The sequence below is a fragment of the Leguminivora glycinivorella genome, chromosome 24 (assembly GCF_023078275.1).
Source record: "Leguminivora glycinivorella isolate SPB_JAAS2020 chromosome 24, LegGlyc_1.1, whole genome shotgun sequence".
Classification (NCBI taxonomy): Eukaryota; Metazoa; Arthropoda; class Insecta; order Lepidoptera; family Tortricidae; genus Leguminivora; species Leguminivora glycinivorella.
The window spans coordinates 10,970,240-10,994,572 of record NC_062994.1 but is presented as its reverse complement, the minus strand read 5'-3'; the positions used below and the strand labels follow the sequence as shown (position 1 = coordinate 10,994,572).

Here is a 24,333-nt window from a genome sequence, read left to right as displayed (position 1 = left end):
TCAACCAGGCTAAACCGTTTTCTGTAGTCGGCGTTGATTTCGGTGGTCCGTTCCGTATCAAACTCGGAACTCACCGCGGTGCGAAAATCGACAAGGCTTATCTATGCCTGTTTGTCTGCCTTAGCACAAAGGCCGTGCACTTGGAGGTAGTGTCAACGCTTTCAACCGATGGGTTCATCGCAGCCCTACGTCGTTTCGTTTCCCGTCGTGGGCGCTGTAACGTAATTCATTCTGATTGCGGTACGAACTTTGTCGGCGCGAGCTCGCAATTAGCGGCTTGTATCGAACAAGCTTCAGATGCAGAGCGTATTGCTTTCAAACGCAACCCCCCATCCGCGCCACATTTCGGGGGCATATGGGAGATTCAAATTAAGGCCGCGAAAACCCATTTGTATCGCATTATTGGCGACCAGACTCTAACGTTCGAGGAATTATCGACCATTTTCACCCAAGTGGAATCCATCCTAAACTCTAGGCCTTTGTGCCCATTAAGCTCTGACCCTAACGACCTTGACGTTCTCACACCCGGTCACTTTCTGACATTAGAGCCTCTGACTGCTGTCCCAGACTCTGACTACACAGACGTCAAATTAAATCGCCTAGACCGGTGGCAACTCATCCAAGCTTTCCAACAGCAGTTCTGGAAACGATGGAATAATGAGTACCTACATGCTTTAACTCAGCGGGCAAAATGGACCAAAGACTCGACACCGTTAACCGTAAACTCACTCGTACTTATTAAAGACGACAACCGACCTCCTCTTCATTGGCCGTTGGGACGAGTTGTGTCTCTCCATAACGGACCTGACGGAGTAGTTCGGGTGGCTACCGTTAGAACCGCGAAGGATAACTTAATTAAAAGGCCCCTGGTCAAACTATGTCCTCTTCCATCCGAATAATCACTCCCAACAACGCTCCTAGTTTTAAGATTAGCTTAATAAATCGTAGTCTAATAGTAATGTAACGTCCCTTTTTTATTCGGGAAAATCCCATTGGTATTTTGGTGGGCGGAATGTTCCGTTCTTAACGTTTAGTTTTACAATAATAATTCATATTCCGCGCGCTTCCAACCATTTATCGATGCACTGCCAAACCGTAGTTCGCAGGGATGCGAATTTTGAAATGCTAGCCAATGAGGATCGCCTAAACTGTATTTGGGCGCATGCGCGTGGACACCGTCTGCAGCGCCTCGGTCGGCGATTGGGAGAACACCGCGACGCCGCGAGCGATCACATCGACCGCCATTGAATAAAATCGAAATATTATGTTTTACTCGTTGAATCTCCATATTTGTGTGTTTATATCGTGATTATTGTGCGTGACAAGGCCTGAGACTGTTTATCGTACCACCGGCCGGTGTGTGAAGGAGAAGGGGTGAACGTGAAAGAACCAGCCACGCTGAGGAGCCATATTGCAGCTGAAGGTTAGTCCAGTGCATGATATCCTTGTTGGCCAGGTTTCTCAATTAGTATCGTTTGTTACCGGCGAGTATACATATTTATGCTCGATCCAGACAGTTACGAATTGGCATTGCATCATATTTTAGAAAACCGCGTCAATTTGTAACATAGTGCCTACGCCAAATCTTGGGATTAGTTGTCAAAGCGGACCCCAGGCTCCCATGAGCCGTGGCAAAATGCCGGGATAACTCATAATTATTTATATTTATGACTATTTAAAATGAAATAAAATAAAAATAGCCTTTACTATCGAAGTTTCATTTCTAGTAGATATTTTGTTATTTACATTACATACATATTAGAAGCGAGGGGAGGCCTTTGCCCAGCAGTGGGACACTACAGTAGGCTAATAAAAAAAAAAAAAAAATATTTTTTATTTACATCGGCAACTCCAACTCGTCCTTTGACGAAGACCTCTTCCACTGCTTCCTGTCTCTTACCACATTCATCCATGCCCCTCCACCCGTCCTTGGGACCATCCACACTCGTAAGACGCATGTCTTGCGGCGCGCAACGGACGTCTCCGCCACGTCACCTGAATGCAATTCAAAAAACCGGCCAAGAGCGTGTCGGGCCACGCTCAGTGTAGGGTTCCGTAGTTTTCCGTATTTTTCTCAAAAACTACTAAACCTATGAAGTTCAAAACAATTTTCCTAGAAAGTCTTTATAAAGTTCTACTTTTGTGAATTTTTTTCATATTTTTTAAACATATGGTTCAAAAGTTAGAGGGGGGGGGGGACGAACTTTTTTTCCTTTAGGAGCGATTATTTTCAAAAATATTAATATTATCAAAAAACAATCTGAGTAAACCCTTATTCATTTTTAAATACCTATCCAACGATATATCACACGTTGGGATTGGAATGAAAAAAAAAATCTGCTCCCACTTTACATGTAGGGGGGGTACCCTAATAAAACATTTTTTTCCATTTTTTATTTTTGCACTTTGTTGGCGTGATTGATATACATATTGGTACCAAATTTCAGCTTTCTAGTGCTAACGGTTACTGAGATTATCCGCTGACGGACGGACGGACGGACGGACAGACAGACATGGCGAAACTATAAGGGTTCCTAGTTGACTACGGAACCCTAAAAACGTCTCCTCAGTACATTTTGTATAGGAAAGACGTAACTGTCGTAAAACGCGCCCCAGGCCGGCGCCAGGGGGCGCGTCTTACGTCCTTCCTATACAAAATGTACTGAGGAGACGTTTTTTGAATTACATTCAGGCGGCGTGGCGGAGACGTCCGTTCCTCGCGGCGGGATACGCGACGCCTAAAGCTGGACTTCTGAGCAAAGCGGCTCCGGCGTCACTAACGCAGCGACATTGACACTGACGCGTCGCGCCGCTCGAAAGCGAACCTGCGTCTGCTACCGCTGCGACACTGAGGCCATTGCGATAGAGCCGCTTTGGTCGGAAGTCCACCTTAAGTGGGGACGCTGCCCTTCTCTGCTCTCCGTACCATCTACATTTTTGAGGCCCGCTTTTTCTTGTGCTATACCTCACATTTATGATTATTTAGTTGAATTTATATGAACTACCAAGTACCAAAGCAAGAAATTGGGGTAGATATTCCGTGAAAATGACCGGCTATACTATTTTAATTTCCAGTCAGTGCTGTGGAGGAGAAGGAAGGGTTCCACCTGGATGTGGAAGACTACCTGGTCGGTCTACTGCAGATGTGCACTGAACTGGTGAGATTTGTATTTTTAAAACTCTGCTTATGTGAGATATTTGATTAAAACAACGAGAGGACGTTAACACAGCTGATGCTTTATTCAAGGCTGAAGGTATACCTACAATATTATAAGTACCCACATATCTATACCACAGTATTATAAAGAGTACTATCGTACAGTATGGCCACTCCCGCTCCCCGCTGAAAGCGCCGCCCACCCCCTCTCGGTTACCTCACAGTTACCGCCTATCTAAAACGCGAACATTCGACCTGTCATATTTCACTCAAACAAGCATGGTACGCGTTCACCTACACGAGCTTAGAATATGTGCTAGGAACGCGCCTCTTTCATATACAGCGTGTGGATTCCATACGGGCGAATAATGTATCCAGTTATAGCAGTGTTTTTCAAAGTGTGGGTCGCGACCCCCAGGGGGGTCGCGGCATCTATCCAAGGGGGTCGCGAAGTTCAGCTTTAAGATAAACTGGTTATGTTTTTTTTAACTTAAAAAAGTCAAATTCTTGAAAATTAAAAGGTTAACCTTAAAAAACTAATTTTATGATAAATAAATAAATTGTGTTTATTTGTTGAAAACGTCAACTCGCATAAATATGAAGTAGCAAATGGGATCAAAACTTTAAGGGCTTCTTTTACTAAATAAAGCCATTCTTTTAACCTAGAACGCATCAATTGAAATGGTGCTTCTTTCACCGAGGCGTTGAGATCGGCCAGCTCAACGGACTCAATATTAAAAAAAATATTCAAAATCCAACTTTCCATCACCAATCAATGTTTCAGTTGAGAAATAACTTTGGAGTTGGTTTTTTAAACATTGCAAGCTCTCCACCATATCTGATGATATTTCTTGAATGATTTTAGCCATGCAAGGAAATAATCAAACTGCATACGCATACGCAAACTGCATGCTGTGTAAAAATGTAGTCCACAACTCAATTTTTGCTAGAAATCCGTTAACTTTATCTTTTTCTCTAATTATGCTTTCGTCCCTTTCTTTGCAGACTTGCGATCATAACATTTAAGTGGTCAAAGATACCGGCAAGATATGCTACTTTCAATATCGTAACATAATCAGCAACAATATTGTAAAAACATTAATAATTCTGATTGAAGCTCTATAACGCGTGTCAAAACCCTTCCTCTCGAAAGCCATCTCACCCCTGAGTGATAAGTGATAAAGTACACCCATATCTACGCATAGGTACTATTCGCAATAGACGAGTTTGCGAAGATTTGATCGAATTTACAACTTTTATTTATAAAATTTGTAAATTCGATTCGATTCGATGTGCTGAAAGATGTAATAAAATTTATTACATCTTTCAGCAGTAAGTTATAGGTACTATTAGAAACGAGGTATGGGGGTCGCGAAAAAATTTGAGAGGTCATAATGGGCCGTGGCACCATAAAGTTTGAAAAACACTGAGTTATAGTATCTGATCATACGAATCGTATACAATAATCATTTTGTTAAAAACTGTTATTAATTAAGAGTATTTTTTTTATTTCAATCTGATCAAGCAGCAATGTACACTGTCCAACTTAATTTGACATGACATAAACGTCATGTCGTAACACAGAGAACCTCCTATAGAGTGGCAGTCTTGTATATTTGGTTCGCGATACGAGTCACCAGTGTTTGGGGTGCGAGGAGCGGGCGGGGAATGTGTTAAGCGCGCTGTGATTGGCCGTTTCAAGGACGGCGGGCAGTCGCGCCAGATGAAAAGGGACAGAAGTATGACTGTCCCTCTACTGACGCGTAAGTGGCCAATGTAAGTTGACCTATGCCGGCTCTGAATAAATTATAAATATGACTTATTTGTGGAATGTAATGCCGTCTGTTTTTAAATTTGAGCTTCTTGTTACCTTTCCACACTACAGGTGGACATCTTTAAGGCATCAAAATACCCTTTTCCAATTTTTTTGTGCGAAAAACACGCGCTGCTTTCGGGTCTGTTACTTGGTCGATACTGATCGGGCACGGCGAGCGCCCGCGCTTATATCAGTGCAAATAGGAAGGCTGGCGACCGCGAGTCGTCTTGTAATAGATGTCTATAGGGGTTGGTCTGTGTGTCGTAATGACGTTTAAGTAGGTACGCTAATTGATGTGGACGTATTGCGTGCTGAATTATTATGTATGAAAAAAAAAATTCCACCTAGTCAAAAAAAAAAACATGTGGTTAGGCTCCTTAGGTCCGATACTAATCGTTATTTCGACGACCGGTCTGGCGCAGTCGGTAGTGACCCTGCCTGCTGCGCTGCGGTCCCGGGTTCGAATCCCGGTAAGGGCATTTATTTATGCGATGAGCACAGATATTTGTTCCCGAGTCATGGATGTTTTCTATGTATATAAGTATTTATATATTATATTATATATATCGTTGTCTGAGTACCCACAACACAAGCCTTCTTGAGCTTACCGTGGGGATCAGTCAATCTGTGTAAGAATGTCCTATAATATTTATTTATTATTTATATTTATTTTATTAAAATATTCGCCCGTATGGAATACACACGCTGTATTTGATCGCCAGTGTCCGAGGTGTGTCTATACATATTACATAACAATATGAATAACACATCGAAAGGTTTTCGTCCAAACCATAAAGGGAACCATAAGTGCGTTTTCACATTATCCGATCCGATATCGGATGTCGGACCGATATCCCATACATTACAGGCGCCATCTTGGATTTTTTCTATTGAAATCCTTCCGACATCCGATATCGGATCGGATAATGTGAAAACGGCCTAAGGGAAGAGTTGTAACTCCATACATCAGTAAATGCGGGTTATTTGTATAGGCATACTTAAGTGACATCTAGCGACAATCACGCGTCAAATAGGCTACTTGCCTCCTAGTCAAATCAGCTTCTTTTTAAGAACTGTCAAAACGATTTTGAACGACTTGCTAATAAGTAATTCATATGAAATCGAATCACAATCAGTCAATCGAGTCACAATCAACTCAGTTACTTTATATATTTCATTTGAATGAAAAATGATTTAAAAATAACTTCTGTCCATGTTTTTCTTATATTTATCTGATGCTTTATTTCGTGCATGGTATAAAATATTTTATTTTAACTACAGTCATGTTCCCTATGATCAGTACCACTACTCGATACTAGATGGCAACTCTGTCTCGTCGGGTTTTTTTTTTTAATTTTGTGGATAGGTTATGCCAGGCTGTACTGTGGGAGACCGTCTGTGACGAAAGAGTAATAACCTAACCTAACCACAATATTAAAATTAAAAAAAAACCCCCGACCTCGACATAGTAGACTGATTTTCATGAAACATGGCTAAGAACACTCCCGACTAACTCAGCTTTCAGACAAAAAAAACTAAATCCAAATCGGGTCATCCGTTTGGGAGCTACGATGCCACAGACAGACAGACAGACACACACAGAGACAGACACGTCAAACTTATAACACCCCGTTGTTTTTGCGTCCGGGCTTAATAAAATAACCAATAATGTGTTCAACTAGGGAACAAATCAAATTATTTTATTGTATATTTTTTGATTTGTTATTTTTTCCAAGTAGTCACACTACTATATATAAATTATAAATAACGTAACGTCTTCACCACTAGACTAGTCGTGGTCTAGTGGTGAAGACGTTAGCCGCGTAAGCTGAAGACCCGGGTTCGATAGGCTAGTTTCCTACTAGTCAAATCAGCTTCTTTTTAAGAACTGTCAAAACGATTTGCTAATATGGAATTACTATGAAATACTGAGGAGTGACGTCACGGTCAATTCATTTACTATATATATCCTTCTCTTTGACTTATTAAATACTAGCGACCCGCCCCGGCTTCGCACGGGTACTATACCTACATGTAAACCTTCCTCTACAATCACTCTATCTATTAAAAAAAACCGCATCAAAATCCGTTGCGTAGTTTTAAAGATTTAAGCATACATAGGGACATAGGGACAGAGAAAGCGACTTTGGGTCCCCCAACATCTAGCGTCTCGCGAGCGTCGCGTCGGGCCAACTGTATGGACAAAGCCCGACGTCGCGTCGACGCGACGTCTTTTTCCATACAGTTGGCCCGACGCGACGCTCGCGAGACGCTAGATGTGGGGGGACCCTTTGTTTTATACTATGTAGTGATAAATTATGTTTAAACATAACCACTCTCCACATTTTTCTTCTAATTAGATGGTACTTTATTTCGTGCACTGCATAAAATATTTTTCCCCTCACTAGCTCGGAAACACGTGTTTTGTCCTTTAATACCAGCGGGTAAAAACGCATTTTATCCACTAGTGGGTAAAGTAATTTGACCTTGAATAAAGTCAAATTAACTGCTTTAAAATTGATAAAAGTAGGTGAATCTAGTAATAAAGATGATTTACCACCTGTGGAACTACTGACCTTTCCTCGCAAAGATGTATTTTACTTCTCGTGTGTTAAAAAACTCGCAAGTTCAGGATTCTATTCTCGAACCACTCGCTTCGCTCGTGGTTCAACTATAGCATCCTTTCACTTGCTCGTTTTTCAATTCCACACTCGGCGTTAAAATACAACTTTGCCCTCTTGTATAACAAATAACTATTATTTTAAGTATAGGAAACTAGCCTATTCCCGGCTCGGCCACCAGTGGGCCTTGTCGTTTTTTCTTTCGTATATGATATCTATTTAAATTTACAATACTGTGTTGTTCGCAGTCCCGACTGGCCGTGAACGCAGTGACTCGGGGCGACTACGCGCGACCTCTGCAAATCTCCAAGTTCGTCATGGAGCTCAACGCTGGCTTCAGGTAAACAATACTTACTACTTAACACAGCAAAGGGAGTGTACAGGTTTCTAATGGGGTGGCAACGCCCAAGTGACACTCTTTGAGCCCCGTTGACGACCGGTCTGGCGCAGTCGGTAGTGTAGTAACCCTGCCTGCTGCGCCGCGGTCCCGGGTTCGAATCCCGGTAAGGGCATTTATTTGTGTGATGAGCACAGATATTTGTTCCTGAGTCATGGATGATTTCTATGTATATAAATATAATATTGTATATATCGTATACACAACACAAGCCTTCTTGAGCTTACCGTGGGCCTAAGTCAATCTGTGTATTAAGAATGTCCTGTAATATTTATTTATTTATTTATTTGAGTTGCAGGCGTCCATAGGCTACGGTGACCGCTTTCCATCAGGCGGACCGTATGCTTGTTTGACACCGACGTAGTATAAAAATCCTTGCATGCTAGCCCATGGGGAAAATGTCGGGGGTTTTTTCAAAATTTTAATTTTGTGGTTATTCATACACGGTGTTTTTATTGTTTTCCGTTAAATTCGACACGTCGTTAGGTTCATTATCAGGGACCATACTGTATATCTCTTTAAGTTAAATTCGCAAAAAAAAAAATCATCGTTTTCATACATAAAGTCGCCGTCAATAGAAGTTGCGAACAATGTAAAATTTCGAACTGTGTTTAATTTCCTTTATAACTCGTCAAATACTGGTTAACACTGTGTTATTTAGTCAATGTGCATCACATGATGATCCTAAAACAACCAAAGAGTGCTAGAATACGGATATTACATTGACTGGTTTGTTTACATTGTTCGCAATTTCTATTGACGGCAACTTTAATAAATTGATTTATTAGTGTGAGAGACCCTTAAGAATTACATTCAAGTTAGTGTCAAGTGATTGACGGCACATGTCAAAACAAATAACATTAGGAATTGTTAAAGGCTGTCACACACGTGTTCAGTAATTATCTTACTTTTAATAACTTGATAACCGTAAATGTTAAGTCGCTTGTTTCTTAAAGAAATTAATTGTATTTGATCTAAAGAACCTTCCCTTAAAATGAACGGAATTCAATAATAACCACAAAATTAAAATTTTGAAGAAACCCCCGACTGCGACATAGTGGACCGATTTTCATGAAACATGGCTAAGAACACTCCCGACTAACTCAGCTTTCAGACAAAAAAAACTAAATCTAAATCGGTTCATCCGTTCGGGAGCTACGATGCCACAGACAGACACACACACAGACAGACAGACAAACAGACAGACAGACACGTCAAACTTATAACACCCCTTCGTTTTTACGTCTGGGGTTAAAAACAGGGTGTATACTAGGGTGGAGCGAATTTAAAAATTTTGGAAATATGCAATTGAATACCACTCAAAGAATGCCTAATTTTATGAAGACGAGAAAAATAATTTAAAAAATCTACGAGTAGCTATATACTTTTGGCCCTCTACCATTGATTTAATAAAAAAATATTAATATTTTTTTGTAAAATTTATTTTTTTATTTTTACATATTTTTATTAAATTTATATATTAAACATAGTCTTTGGTATCTGAAATGATTTTAATTTAATTTTTTTGTACTTTAAAACATTTTTTTCTGAGACCCTAATTTATAGCAAAATTGGAATTTTCCAAAAATTCCTATTTACATGTATCTCGTGCTTAAAAAATATTCTTAGCATGTGACAGAAAAGCTATCAATCGAAATAAACTCATAGCATATTAAAAAACATATCAGTCCAACCAAAAAATTTAGTTATATCGCTTCAAAGTATGCCTAATAACGCCTAAAATGTCACTTTTGGTCATCATGTAAAAATAGGAAAAATCAAGAAAAATGCAAAAACCCAAAACTTTAAATTTATATCTAAAGATGTCCTTTCATATAAAATACAACCCAAAAAATATACTGCACGTGTTACTTCGTTTATCGTATTTCGCATGATAACGTGATTATTGAGTTAAAAATGAAATTTTGAAGTATCATTATTTACTACTTTTTAACAAATTTAAACATTATTATGGTTAAATTCACTTAATTACAGCTTCTTTTATAATATTAATTAATAATAAGAAATAAAAATTGACGTCAGACATATTTAATTTATTTCTTAATTTTACCTTATTTTTTTTGCTTTTACGGCTGGTAGAGGGCCAAAAGTAGTACCTTATTTTAAATTTGATGCCAGAAATATAATCTGCAAATTTTTCCGCAACTTTTGACACCTATTCCGTTATGAATTTCTAATTTTTATTTTTCTCCATACAACCACCCTAGTGTACCTATACTTTCTTAAAGACTCGGACAGCTAATAAAATATTAGACTTATATTGACCGGGATATAGACCGTGATTACCTTTTTGATTTTTGTCGAGCTCCCGATATTAAAGGTAATCACGGTCTATATCCCGGTCAATATAAGTCTAATGAAAATAACCGTGAATCATTCAAAACTCTTATAATAAAATATTATTTGCAGACTGCTGAACCTAAAGAACGACCATCTTCGCAAGCGGTTCGACGCCCTCAAATACGACGTGAAGAAAATCGAAGAGGTCGTGTATGACCTCAGCATCCGGGGCTCCTGCCGCGCCCGGACCCCGTCGCTGTTTAAACACATACACCGTCAAATAAAAAGAACCATTCAAACTTTGCATAGTGATTTTTGGGGTCATAATGACAGCAGTTCTCGAAAAGTTTGTATAAAAATGAAAAAAAAAATCCTTTTTTGTTACCAAGATTTATTTAATGAATTGAGATTTTACTTGATCATTAAGGTTCTCTAGTATCTATATTTTCTTAATTATAACAATTATTTTGTATAATTATATCTTACGAAAGTCGACTTATATCACTAAATGTTGGTAACAAAATAGGATCAATTAAAATTTGCTGACGTGGCTATGTATAACGTTTTTGAGAACTGCTGATAAACAACTTTTATTATGGGGCCAAAGCCACAGATTATTAATAAATTACTAACGTAACAGATCCTTCACTTGCCCGCAAAACGACAAATACCTACGCTTTATTTAACTAGTAATAAGTTAGTACTTAAAACTCAGAAGAATAGTAGGTACTACTTAACGCTGAAATCGCAAAAAATTTGCTGTTTCATACATTTCGACTGTCATGATACTGCTTATCTCTATTGCTAGCCAAATTATTTTTAATCACATTTGCTGTTTAAAGGTATCCTTGCGTCTACGTGTACTGAAGCATAATATACCATTTTATTCCCAAGGGAATAATGGATTTAGTTTTAAAAATTAATACTATCCGTACAATACCTCAGGCAAAGGATGTTTCAATCAGCCAAGGATTTTTTTTGCACAACTAAAATTTGACTATTTAGCTATAAAAAAAATTTATACTCTATGAAAAATGCATTTTATTTATGTTTTACAATTATTTCAGTGTATTTTACCTATATTTTGTAAATTTCACGTAGATAAATCGTTATAATTTGCAATCTGGCAGGAAATTGTGACGGCCATCTCGATCGCGTTGCCATAGCAACGGGCAGTACAACACCGCCATTCATTGAAGGTTTTGCCTTATGATTTTTTTTTTCTCTGTGTTTTCCTCTCAAATGTGATGAAAAATATTGTGTGTAACTCAGGAGGTAAGGATTTTGTAAACTCGTGTCTAAAACTCTCTCCAGCCTGCGGCTGTCGCGAGTTTTAACACTCGTCGACAAAATCCCTCTTACCTCCCTTGTTGCACAATATACTATTTCAGCATTTCAGCATTGCCCCATAATAAAAACGGGTTACCCTCATCTGGCAGAATAATTTTAGTCCGAAACACACTTCGCATAACATGTTTCGCAAAAACACTCTCAGTCGAATGGTAATTTTGCAGAAAATTTAGTTGGCATTATTACCACGCATAAGACACATTTGGCAGAATATTGTTTTACAGAACATTACTTTGATCGACTTTGATTTAGCATAATTGTGTATAAATTAATAATCTTATAGCATAATATTACATTAGCAGAAATATTACACGCTATCAAAAAAGAAAAACTGCCGCAGAGTCACCGTTAGGTGCGACGACGAGCGAAGCGAGGAGGAGTGTTAGGTATCTTGCATCCCCAACACATGAAACTCGCTATCAAATAGCAAATTGCAACTTTATGCCGCCTAAATATTATGCACAAATATTATCTGCCAAAGTATTGTTCGACTAGAAGACTATTATGCTCATCAACATTATGACAACAGACGATTCTGTTTTACAAAAATCTACGAAATGATTTATGCCAAAGCATATTCTGCGTAAGGTGTTTCTGCCAAATGTGACTTCTGCAAAGAATACGAATCAAATATAGGCGTAAAAAGTTTCTGCCAGATAATAGTGAACCAATAAAAACTGTTATTGTATGACTTCAAAAGTCACTATGCAAAGTTTGAACGGTCCTTGTTATTTCACCCTATTAATTAAGATAAATATTGAGATCTGAGGAGCTAACCAAGGTGCCAATCGTTTGCGCCAGCGCCATAGCGAATGAAACGGTAATCTATCATTCTGACGACCGGTCTGGCTCGGTCGGTAGTGAGTTAGTGACCCTGCCTGCTAAGCCGCGGTCCGGTCCGATTTTTTTTTAAATGTGTATTGACATGAATTAAAAATCGAAATAAGATGTCATATATTAAAGAAAAAATGACGAGCACCACCAGTGGTGAAGGCCGGATTCGAACCGGCGTCTTTTAGCAATCCGGGTCAAACGCCATCACCCCTAGGCCACCTCGCCACATATGTGGCGAGGTGGCCTAGGGGTGATGGCGTTTAATTTATACACCGTGTTTCACTTAACACTAAAAACCTGAAAACTGTTTGTTCAGAATCGAGAGTAGAATCGATTGAGCTATATCTTGATGGGGGTAATATTTTTTGTTTTAATTTGTATTATTAGTTATTGTTTACGTGCCCATTCTACAAATTTGTAATACAACATTGTGCATATCATATTGTTAGAGGTTGTATACCTTTTTATTTATTTATTTAAACTTTATTGCACAAATTATCAATAAAAAGTACAAATGGCGGACTTAACGCCTTAAGGCTTAAGGCTTTTTCAGTATTTAAGGGTATTAATACTGGCTGGTTATTTGGACGATATTTTTTTCCGCTACGAGATAGACGTTGTGCGTCAGTTTAATTTTAAAGTTTATCATAAGTCATAACAAATTGAACTCGTACCTAATTACAACCTTGTCATTTTGAATTTTAGGTTTAAATTTGCTTACTGAGTCACCTGTCCAATTTACTGTGACACAGGTTAAAGTGCTTTACATTGACATAGCTGTCTATTGGTAAACCTTATGTCGTTGCAGTAACGTACACAATTAAACAGTTTGAAGGTATATGATGGTAGCTAGCAATTATTTTATTGAGTGTAGAGTTAAAAGCCGAGTAGAGCTGCACAGAAAATTTAAAACTCAATTTAAAAAAATAATAATCATCAGATTAAAAAATGAACATTCTAGATACGTTTAAAAAAATAAAAATCAGTTGGGGTGTCTGAGCTTTTGAGTGATACCGGAAACACCGTGTATATAGTAGTGTGACTACATAAAAAACACAAATCAAAATATTTGTTAAAAATAATTTGATTTGTTCCCATAGTTGCGTATAATATCATGATATTAAAATAAAGAAATACATTTGTTATAGAAAAGAAAACCACGCAAAAATATTTGGGGAAAATATGATTTTGGCCACTTCCAGGCTGCGAACAGCGCCATCTAGTTTTAAGCCTAAAAGGCCCATACATTTCAGGGGTACCCTTTTTTGTCGTTGCTTGTACTATATAATTGTACTATGGGTGCTAAGCGACGTTGACGTAATGTACACATACTTATATAGAGTCAAATATCTGTGTTCGTCACACAAATAAATGCCCTTACCGGGATTCGAACCCAGGACCATCGACTTACTCTTCCATATCGCTAGACACATACGATTGGCATTTTGGATAGGCGCCCAGATTGAGTGATTGAGCGTCGCGTTTTATCTAATTTATGTTTATTAAGAATAAACAATAAGATTACATGTGAGTTTTTATTCTGTGAATACCAAGGCCCGTAACTTTCATGCCGATGACATCAATTTGACGTCACGCTGCATATAGGTGATTCAAATACTTTTATTGTAACAATTAATCATTATTCATTAATCAATTTTTATTATGTACAAATCACTTCAAAAGTAGTATACATACATGGAATAATTAATATCTACTTGATACGTGAAACGAAAAGGAAACAATTTGTTTTATTTTAATACATACATACAATCACGCCTGTATCCCATAAAGGGGTAGGCAGAACACATGAAACTACTAAAGCTTCAGTGCCACTCTTGGCAAATAAGGGGTTGAAAGAAAACGAAACTGTGACATTGCAGTGACAGGTTGCCAGCCTCTCGCCTACGCCCCAATTTAACTCATATCCCATAGTCGCCTTCTACGACACCCACGGAAAGAAAGGGGGTGGTGAAATTCTAATTCTAATTTATTTTAATAATTTATTGAAATATGGTAACAAACATATTTAATAAAATGAATTTAAAAAAGTAAACAAATAATTTAATTTAATTTTCACGTATCAAGTAGGTATTAATTATTTCACGATTAAAATGATTGATGAATAATGATTAATTATTGAATAAAACTCTTGAATCATGCTATATGCAGCGTGACGTCAAATTTATGTCAGGGGCATGAAAGTTTCGGGCCCTGGTGAATACTGTACCAAAGACAACTCCGTATAGACAGATGTGCCATGCCACTATCTGGGTAAAGGGACATTGTCGATGGCGCTTACGGCGTTATGAGCGATGTTCGAGTACAAATACAACGCCGCGGGACGTAAGCGCCATCGACAATAAAGCTAGGAACATTACGCGGACGTCCGCCGTCACGCGACCGCGGACGCGGATCTAGACAATGAATACCTATATACTTAACCGTGCAAGTTATCGGTCGTGGACGTGGCCTTGAGCGCACGGACGTCCGATCGAAATCTGGCTCGCTGGATGTTTTGGTCAGCCGAAGCCACGTCCCGAAGACCGTGCACACTGATCGGTCGCAGTCGCGTTCCTAGTTTAAGGTCCCTTTACTAGATAACGTCACAAATAAAGTCTAAGGCAGCGTCCCCACATAGGCGTCGCGTGTCTCGCGGCGCGCAACGGACGTCTCCGTTGCTCCGTCTCCGCGCCACGCCGCCTGGGGCGCGTCTTACGTCCTTCCTATACAAAATGTACGGAGGAGACGTTTTTTGAATTACATTCAGGCGGCGTGGCGGAGACGTCCGTTGCGCGCCGCAAGACATGCGTCTTATGAGTGTGGATGGTCCCTAAGAAAAAACGTACGTCGGAACAGTCAGAACCATCAAGAAAAATGTATGGCCGTCTAGATGGCGCTCTACACCTTTGGTTGATTCTCGGCTTGATATTCCCAATTATTTTTTGAAAAAACCCCCGACCGCGACATAGTAGGCCGATTTTCATGAAACGGCTAAGAACACCCGACTAACTCAGCTTTCAGACAAAAAAAAACGAAATCTAAATCGGTTCATCCGTTCGGTAGCTACGATGCCACAGACAGACGGATACGTCAAACGGGGTGTTATACCCGTTGTTTTGCGTCGGGGTTAAAAAAAAAGTAGCTCGTAACCATCAAGAAAAATGTATGGCCGTCTAGATGGCGCTTTACACCTTTTGGTTGATTCTCGGCTTGATATTCCCAATATTTTTTTGCGATTTCGGCATTGGTGCCATAATAATGGTTGATCATTATGACCTTATTGTCTGTGCAAAGTTTGAACGTTCTGTTTTATTTCACCCCTGTATATTCTACGCTCATCATCCTCCTTGCGTTATCCCGGCATTCGCCACGGCTCATGTGAGCCTGGGGTCCGCTCTGACTACTAATCCCAAGATTTGGCATAGACACTAGTTTTACGAAAGCGACTGCCATCTGACCTTCCAACCATATAATATACTAGCTTTTGCCCGCGGCTTCGCTCGCGTTAGAAAGAGACAAAAAGTAGCCTATGTCACTCTCCATCCCTTCAACTGTCTCCACTTAAAAAATCACGCCAATTCGTCGCTCCGTTTTGCCGTGAAAGACGGACAAACAAACAGACACACACACTTTCCCATTTATAATATTAGTATGGATTCTATGCTATTATTATTTAATAATGAAACTCTCATACGAGTTCCCCCGCCGTTTCAATACGCCTTTGAAAACCCAACCCAATAGGAATCAGTTTTAAAACGCTAAAAAATGCTTTGACTTTTACAACACAACAGTGAGAAACCATATCGCGGCGATCACTGTAATTATCTTAGAGTTCGGTAAGTTCAGTTACATCTACAAAAACAAAAATATCTAAACGAGCTGTCATGCTCATATAATAATACTGATTGGAGCCGTGTTCAGATATTTTTAATCGTGTAACTAAACTCGACTGTATGGTCTGTATGCTGTTGCGTTGCGCAGAAGCAGGTAAATTAGGGTTTTCAACTCCTGATGTTGCTTATGTGAAGTTATGTCCATGGGCAATGCATGCTTTCTATCAGGCGGCTCATCTGCTTGTTTTGCTGCCCATATCATAAATAGAATAACCTAACCGCAAAATTAAAATTTCGAAAAAACCCTCGACCGCGACATAGTACCTAGACCGATTTTCATGAAACGTGGCTAAGAACACTCCCGACTAACTCAGCTTTCAGACAAAAAAAAACTAAATCTTCGGTTACCGCGATAGTTACTCATAGAATAAAACTATGGAAACGGATTAAATCGCGTATAATGAATTTAAAATTCATCCCGACGTTTCGAACTCTTTACAGCGTTCGTGGTCAACGGGTGACTGAGGAAAAATTACAATGTGCAAAAGCTACCCACATACAAGAAATATTAACGAACCATGACCACAAATAATATAGATTTTTAAGGCAGGTTCACACACTATTAATAAAGCTAGTTATACAATATTAAAAAAAATTACCATTACTATTTTAAAAAACAATTAATCAATGAATCTACACAAAAATTGACAAAAACAAACTGCAAATGTCCAACACCACTCAGCTTTCAGACAAAAAAAACGAAATCTAAATCGGCTCATTCGTTCGGGAGCTACGATGCCACAGACAGACACACACACAGACAGACACGTCAAACTTATAACACCCCGTCGGGGGTTAAAAATACGTGTATTTAGGTGTACACATACATACATAGATACACACTTACAAGAACTAAACTTCCTCATTTTCACTGTTAATTAAAATATAATAAGCATTAAACAAGCGATCAGGTACTGAAATAAACTGGCATGAAATAACATCGTGATAAGAGATGTTGCAAAGCGGTAGTTTCCTCATTGTGATATGTGTTCATATATTTTTACTAACAGGTATTATTTATTTATTTATGAGAAGACTTAGGTTTAACAGAGCGGTGGTTTTGAAAACTCGTTTTTGAATCACGCGTAGGCTAATTTCCTTACTATAAAATCAGCTTTTTTTTAAAAACTGTCAAAACGATTTGCTAATATGGAATTACTATGAAATACTGAGGAGTGAAGTCACGGTCAATTCATTTACTTTATATTTTTCTCTTTGATTTATTAAATAGAAATCATGTTTAAACATAACTAGATACGCGTTTTGTGAAAACAATTTACCGGTGAGCCGTACAAATTTTTCGTCTTTTTAGTGCAAAGATTTGGTTGACCGTCTAAAACCACTCTCTATAACACAAAGTTTAACTGGAAGAGATCCCTCAAAGGGATAAGTTCGCCCTTGTACTAGTGATAAGCTCTTTTTCTTGTGTGTTGTATTATTTTCTGGTACAATAAAGTGTTTTACTACTACTACTACTTACTACCTATAACTAACCTAACCACAAAATTAAAATTTTGAAAAAACCCCCGACCGCGACATAGTGGGCCGATTTTCATGAAACATGGCTAAGAATACTCCCGACTAACTCAGCTTTCAGACAAAAAAAAACTAAATCAAAAGTCCGTTCATCCGTTCGGGAGCTACGATGCCACAGACAGACAGACAGACACGTCAAACTTATAACACCCCTTCGCTTTTGCGTCGGGGGTTAAAAACCACATTTTCGTACAGTGATACGGCGGATTGTGAGCCAACAGCTCCCAGACGAAGAGTACATGAAAGGCCGCGTGCCCTCGGAGCGGCCGCTGCCTGATGAAATAGGGGAGGAGGAGCAGCAACGGGAGATGATAATGATGTCGGCGGCGGACATCATACACGGGTCTAATCCCATGCTGTGGCGGACGGCGGATATCCGGATGCGGAGCGATCAGTGCGTCTCTTTTGAGGTCGGGTTCGTCTTCAAGACTATGGAGGTATGTAGGCAGTTTACTGTGTTTAGAACACGCGCGGATCCAGGGGGGGTCATGCCTGGGGGGGGGGGGGGGGGGCTTTACCACGTGACCCCCCCCCCCTGGGCACGAAGCTGGATCCGCGCTTGGTTTGGAATAGAATAAAATTAATATTTTTCAGTATAGATAGTGGTTTTTTAACGCACTAGTACGAGAAGTGGTTCATTATATGGCAGGTCGAAACTTTGAAGGCTCATCTGTACTGAAAAACGTCGTACGATACACGTGCAAAAAGGAAATTCGTAACTCGTGTCGTTTTAAAACACTCCACAATTTATCGCCACTCGTTTCGAACTTCCTTTTTTACGCACTTGTATCGTAATGTACTATTATTCCTCTTATGTTGGTGTACCTACAGAACTTACACTAAGTACAATGGTTACATATTAGTCCGTTTTCACATTATCAGATCCGATATCGGATGTCGGAAGGATTTCAATGGAAAAAAATCCAAGATGGCGCCTGTAATGTATGGGATATCGTTCCGACATCCGATATCGGATCGGATAATGTGAAAACGCACTTACATAGCAACATGATACCCGTATTTAAAATTGCAAACGGGACTTAATCAATAATCGCGTATTTACTATGTTTTAAACACTCCTCCACACAATATGTGTAAAAATCGTGAAAGTTTGAATTAGTGTTTAACATGATACCCTACAGGGTATTTCAATATGGCACACATATATTAAAAGAAACAGGGGATCTTATAACTAAGTACCTTAATATAATAATCCGGTCTATTTCCTGTATCTATGTAAAATAATATAGTGTATTTATTTATTTAATTATCTTGGAATATAATAGTACTCAATTGCATTGAAAAACTCTTGCCAGGTGTAAAAACTCTGCTCTATTTAAACATAGATTAAACTAGCTTTTGAAAGAGACAAAAAGTAGCCTATGTCACTCTCCATTCCTTCAACATCTCCACTTAAAAAATCACGTCAATTCGTCGCTCCATTTTGCCGTGAAAGACGGACAAACAAACAGACGCAAACACTTTCCCATTTATAATATTATAAGTATAAATATGCCACAGTTTCGTTTTCTTTCAACCCCTTATTTGCCAAGAGTGGCACTGAAGCTTTAGTAGTTTCATGTGCTCTGCCTACCCCTTTATGGGATACAGGCGTGACTGTATGTATGTATGTATGTAAGTATAAATATAAGAAGATCATACCATCAAATACATTAAAATGCGACACACCTCTCCACTGCTCCACACGAGCCATAAATCTATGTCAAAAGTGACACTTAACGCCATCTACAAGTACCTACCTATAATCGAAAGCTATAAGACATTTTTCTTGTGGCGCCGGCGCCATCTATGTGTGGTGTAGTGTATGCGCGTTCTTAGGCGGTCGCATGTTAATGTAGGGATGGTATGATCTTCTTATATTTTAATCTATGGTTTAAAGAACTTTTCCCCTCACTAGCTCGGAAACACATGTTTTGTCCTTTAATACCAGCGGGTAAAAACGCATTTTATCCACTAGTGGGTAAAGTAATTTGACCTTGAATAAAGTCAAATTAACTGCTTTAAAATTTATAAAAGTAGGTGAATCTAGTAAAAAAGATGATTTACCACCTGGGGAACTACTGGAAGCAGTGATAAACACATTTTTTGCGTTGTAGTTTCCTCGCTGTAGTGAGGGGAAAAGTTTTGTGTTACACTCGGGTGCAGATGTATTTTACTCCTCGTGTGTTAAGACACTCGCTAGTTCAGGATTCTATTCTCGAACCACTCGCTTCGCTCGTGGTTCAACTATAGAGTCCTTTCACTTGCTCGTTTTTCAATTCTGCACACTCGGCGTTAAAATACAACTTTGCCCCCTTGTATAACAAATAACTATAATGTATACTGTATCTTCAGGAGACCTTCAGAAGAATGCTAGACCTATACAACACGACTTTAGACATCCGCAGGAACATAACGGAACCCGGCTACATCCACCACGTGATGTATCTGCAGAAGATGGAGAAACTACACTGGCGGGTGTTGCATTTACATAACATGATGCACGAGATTGAAAGGAAATACAAGATGGACGCTCTTATTAACGGATGTAAGTTATCGTCTATCAACGCCTATCAGAGGGCTAAGTGCACGCTCATATTCGGCGTGCAGCGAGATGGGGCGAGCGGCGGCGAGCTTTTTTTTTTTTAATACTACGTCGGTGGCAAACAAGCTTACGGCCCGCCTGATGTAAAGCGGTCACCGGAACCTATGGACGCCTGCAACTCAAACAGTGTCACATGCGCGTTGCCGCCCCATTAGAAACTTGTACATTCCCTTTTGCTGTGTTAAGTACACAGCAAAAAGGAGTGTACAAGTTCCAAGGAGGGTTCGGGTTGCCGACGACTCAAAGGACTATTGTCCTTCAGTCAGTTATTGTCAGGTCTATTGACGGAACAAGTTAGTTCCGTAAGTCCTGTCATCAGCACACCGCACCCTCGTTGAGCTCTGGCAGCCTTACTCACCGACAGGAACACAACACTATGAGTAGGGTCAAGTGCTATTTGGCTGCGGTCTTCTGTAAGACGGCTTCTACATACAAGTGTCCTGAGTCGACGCTGCATCGATAGTATGCACGCTCGCCCGCTCCGCCGAACGCTCAACGAGCGTCCACTCAAGCAGCCCCACATTCACGGTACGATTCATCGCTTCGATTGATCGGAAATATTCGTGAACGATTTGTCGCGCCGAAAGCGCCAGCCACACACGGAGCGATCGATCGTTTACGTGATAAACGATGATCATTTTTTGCAGAAAGTTGTTAATAAGTATTATATTTCTTTAATGACGCGTGTTTGTCATCTTTTTTTCCATTTTAAAATGTGTAATCACAGTGCATAGACTGCCATCTCTCTCTCGACTCTCGACACACGCTTAAAACTTTTGTACCTCCGTTTTGACAATTTCGCCCATATTCTTAGCTTGATATGTGTTAAAATGTCAAATATTAATATTAGCGCCATCTAGCCGAGCGTATCCCAAAGGTGTATCGCCATCTAGCTCACCGTACCTTTTTCTGTACGGTTTTGAGGTACGTTAGTTAGACATTATCGGTCTATACGGAGTTATATGTCTGGTTCCTATACTGAACACTATGTCTGTTACCAGCGGGCGTGTTTGAAGACGGGAAGCGCTGGACGCGATTCACCGCCGACACGCGGAAGACCTGGACCTTCACGTGGGGGAAGAGCACCACCAGCTGGTGGTATCCTCTGGAACACGGCTGGACCGATCAATACTACGTCTGGAAGTAGCTTCCGAACAATACACCATGTTATGTAAGGTATGTAGAGGCAAATCTCGACTGGGGGGCAATAGGCGAGACGAACAAAAAAAAATGTAGTGCGTCAATTAAATCATCAAAAAATTTTGGACACATTTTTTTCTTTCTTCTCGCAAACGTAAAATGACGACGGTATAGTGCGTTGAAGTTTAGCGTGTTTTACCTAATAGAATGTTTACCTAACAGTCACGTCAAAAGAGTATGTTATTCATTCATTAGATAAAGCGAAAAATATGTGTTTAGTATTATTGGACGATCTAACTGACGGACTAAACAGAATGCCATTTTTTAATGTAGTCTTCATCCCTACCTATTGTAATGATCCATTTTTTTTATACGACGTCGGTGGCAAACAAGCCTACGGTTCGCCTGATGGAAAGCGGTCACCTATGAACGTCTGCAACTCAAGGAGTGTCATGCGCGTTGCCAACCCAATATAAACTTATACACTCCATTTTGCTGTGCTGTGTTACGTACACAGTAAAAAGGAGTGTACAAGTTCCAAGAAGGGTTCGGGTTGCTGACGACTCAAAGGACAATAGACGGAACAAATTAGTTCCGTAGGTCCTTCCGTCACCAGCACACTGCACCGGTGTACCCTTGTTTCGCCGACAAACTTTTCATCGAATATCATTTCATCGACAACAAATCATCGAAAATCGAAAGTTTAGTTCGAGTAAAATTGTTTCGAGTAATTTTGTTTCAACTACTATTTATTTGAAATTTTCTTAGTTATTATAAATACTATTCAACGAATATTGTTTCATCGCTGATTCGTTTCAAAGTACTTACTTCAAATAGCAGAACTATCTACAAAACATCGCAATTCATTTATTCGACGTATTATTACAATACTTTCTCATTTGTCGTACTACACGTTAATAGATGTTTCTATTCTAGGAAACTTCAAATTGTCGATTTTATCGTGGCACATTACATATTTACGTCCATAATTAAACTATGACCATTGGCTTAAATCCTAGAGTAGGTTTAGGTTAGGTTATAACTGTGACCACACACAAAAACGACCAGCTTACAGAGTAGGTTTAGGTTAGGTTAGAACTGTGATCACACAGAAACAAACGGCTTACCGAGTAGGTTTAGGTTAGGTTAGAACTGCGACCTACACTACAACCAATGGCTTTTAAATTAGGTTTAGGTTAGGTTAGAACTGTGACCACACACAAAAACGACCAGCTTACAGAGTAGGTTTAGGTTAGGTTAGAACTGCGACCTACACTACAACCAATGGCTTTTAAATTAGGTTTAGGTTAGGTTAGAACTGTGACCACATACAAAAACGACCAGCTTACCGAGTAGGTTTGGGTTAGGTTAGAACTGTGACCAAACAAACAGTTTACAAATTGTATAATTTTAGAAAGAAACATAATTGAAATAATATTATGCGTAATGAATTGTATTTAATGTAAAACAAAATGAAATGAAAAAACACGAAATGAAATATCACGATATAAAGTATAAGCGGAATAAGTTATCTACGAAATAAAAGTCTACGGTTTGATTTTACTTGTGTCGATTGTTCTATGATATGAACTGTCGATGAAATGAAATTATTTGAAACGTTGTCTTTGAAATAATATTCGAACAAGTGTCTGTCGGCGATTCAAGGGTAAACCCACTGCACCCTCGTTGAGCTGTGGCAGCCTTACTCCCCGGCAGGAACACAACACTATGACACAACTTTTTCCATTATTACACTATGATGTTGAGTTCTAAATACATGTATCCACTGAACGGTTGAAAAGCAAGACGTATGATGACACAGAGAATATGGTGAGATAAATTCTACGCAAGCACGCACGCACACGCACACACACACACACACACACACACACACACACACACACACACACACACACACACACACACACACACACACACACACACACACACACACACACACACACACACACACTTTTTGGTATATGTACATTAGATTGTTATTATTTTTGGTATTGTAAAATTGTATATAACTTAGTTAAAATTAATTTTCAACAACAATATGTAATATGTTAATAGTTAAATAGGGAAGAGCGGCGTTACCCGACACGGGCATTTGTTGCTTACAGGGTAGCACCATTCTCTGTATCATATTCTATGTGTATTTTTTGAAATAAACAATTTTGAATTTTTTTTGAATATTTTGAACACGCCTATCATATATAGCCGGTGGACATTCTATTGTAAAACATGGGAAAAATGGATCAGTTAAATTTGTCCCCCAGTCGAGATTTGCCCCGCTGTGCCTTAGAAACTTTTTAAAATCAAAATTTCCACTTGAGAACTTTTTTTATTTATATACATGCGGCCCGATGTTTTATCATCTATCGCGCGACCATGATTGCCCTACAACACGTGATATATATTACATACAAAAAAAACACAATATTAATAATAGATAACGCTGACTGGACGTTGGTCGCCGCTGGCCTCGCGGAGGCCCTGCGCGGGCGCGGCGTTGGCGCGGCGCCGACGCACAGAAATACAGTTAAACCAGAATGAGTAGTTAGGTCAAAAAGTGTGTCCACATGAGAGGTCATTGTTTGGGCTGGTGTCCCTCTCGCACTTACTGACAATGTCAACATTATTCAGTGACGTCATCACTGTCATACATTGGGGATACCAG

The 24,333-nt window shown here is 39.4% G+C and overlaps 2 protein-coding genes across 2 annotated transcripts in view; both read left to right on the top strand.

Moving 5' to 3' along the window:
• LOC125238533 (translin) overlaps positions 1–17,698 on the top strand; it is a 34,636-nt gene extending 16,938 nt beyond the window's left edge. The window contains 4 exon segments of the mRNA XM_048145867.1: positions 3,076–3,158; positions 7,843–7,934; positions 10,422–10,696; positions 17,682–17,698. Coding sequence (XP_048001824.1) covers positions 3,076–3,158; positions 7,843–7,934; positions 10,422–10,696; positions 17,682–17,698 — 467 coding nt within the window.
• Positions 17,699–18,089: 391 nt separating this feature from the next.
• LOC125238876 lies at positions 18,090–22,009 on the top strand. The gene is made up of 3 exons (XM_048146349.1): positions 18,090–18,342; positions 20,261–20,453; positions 21,512–22,009. The coding sequence occupies exons 1-3, from the start codon at positions 18,145–18,147 to the stop codon at positions 21,655–21,657; spliced, it is 537 nt and encodes a 178-aa protein (XP_048002306.1). The 5' UTR covers positions 18,090–18,144; the 3' UTR covers positions 21,658–22,009.
• Positions 22,010–24,333: the final 2,324 nt, after the last annotated feature.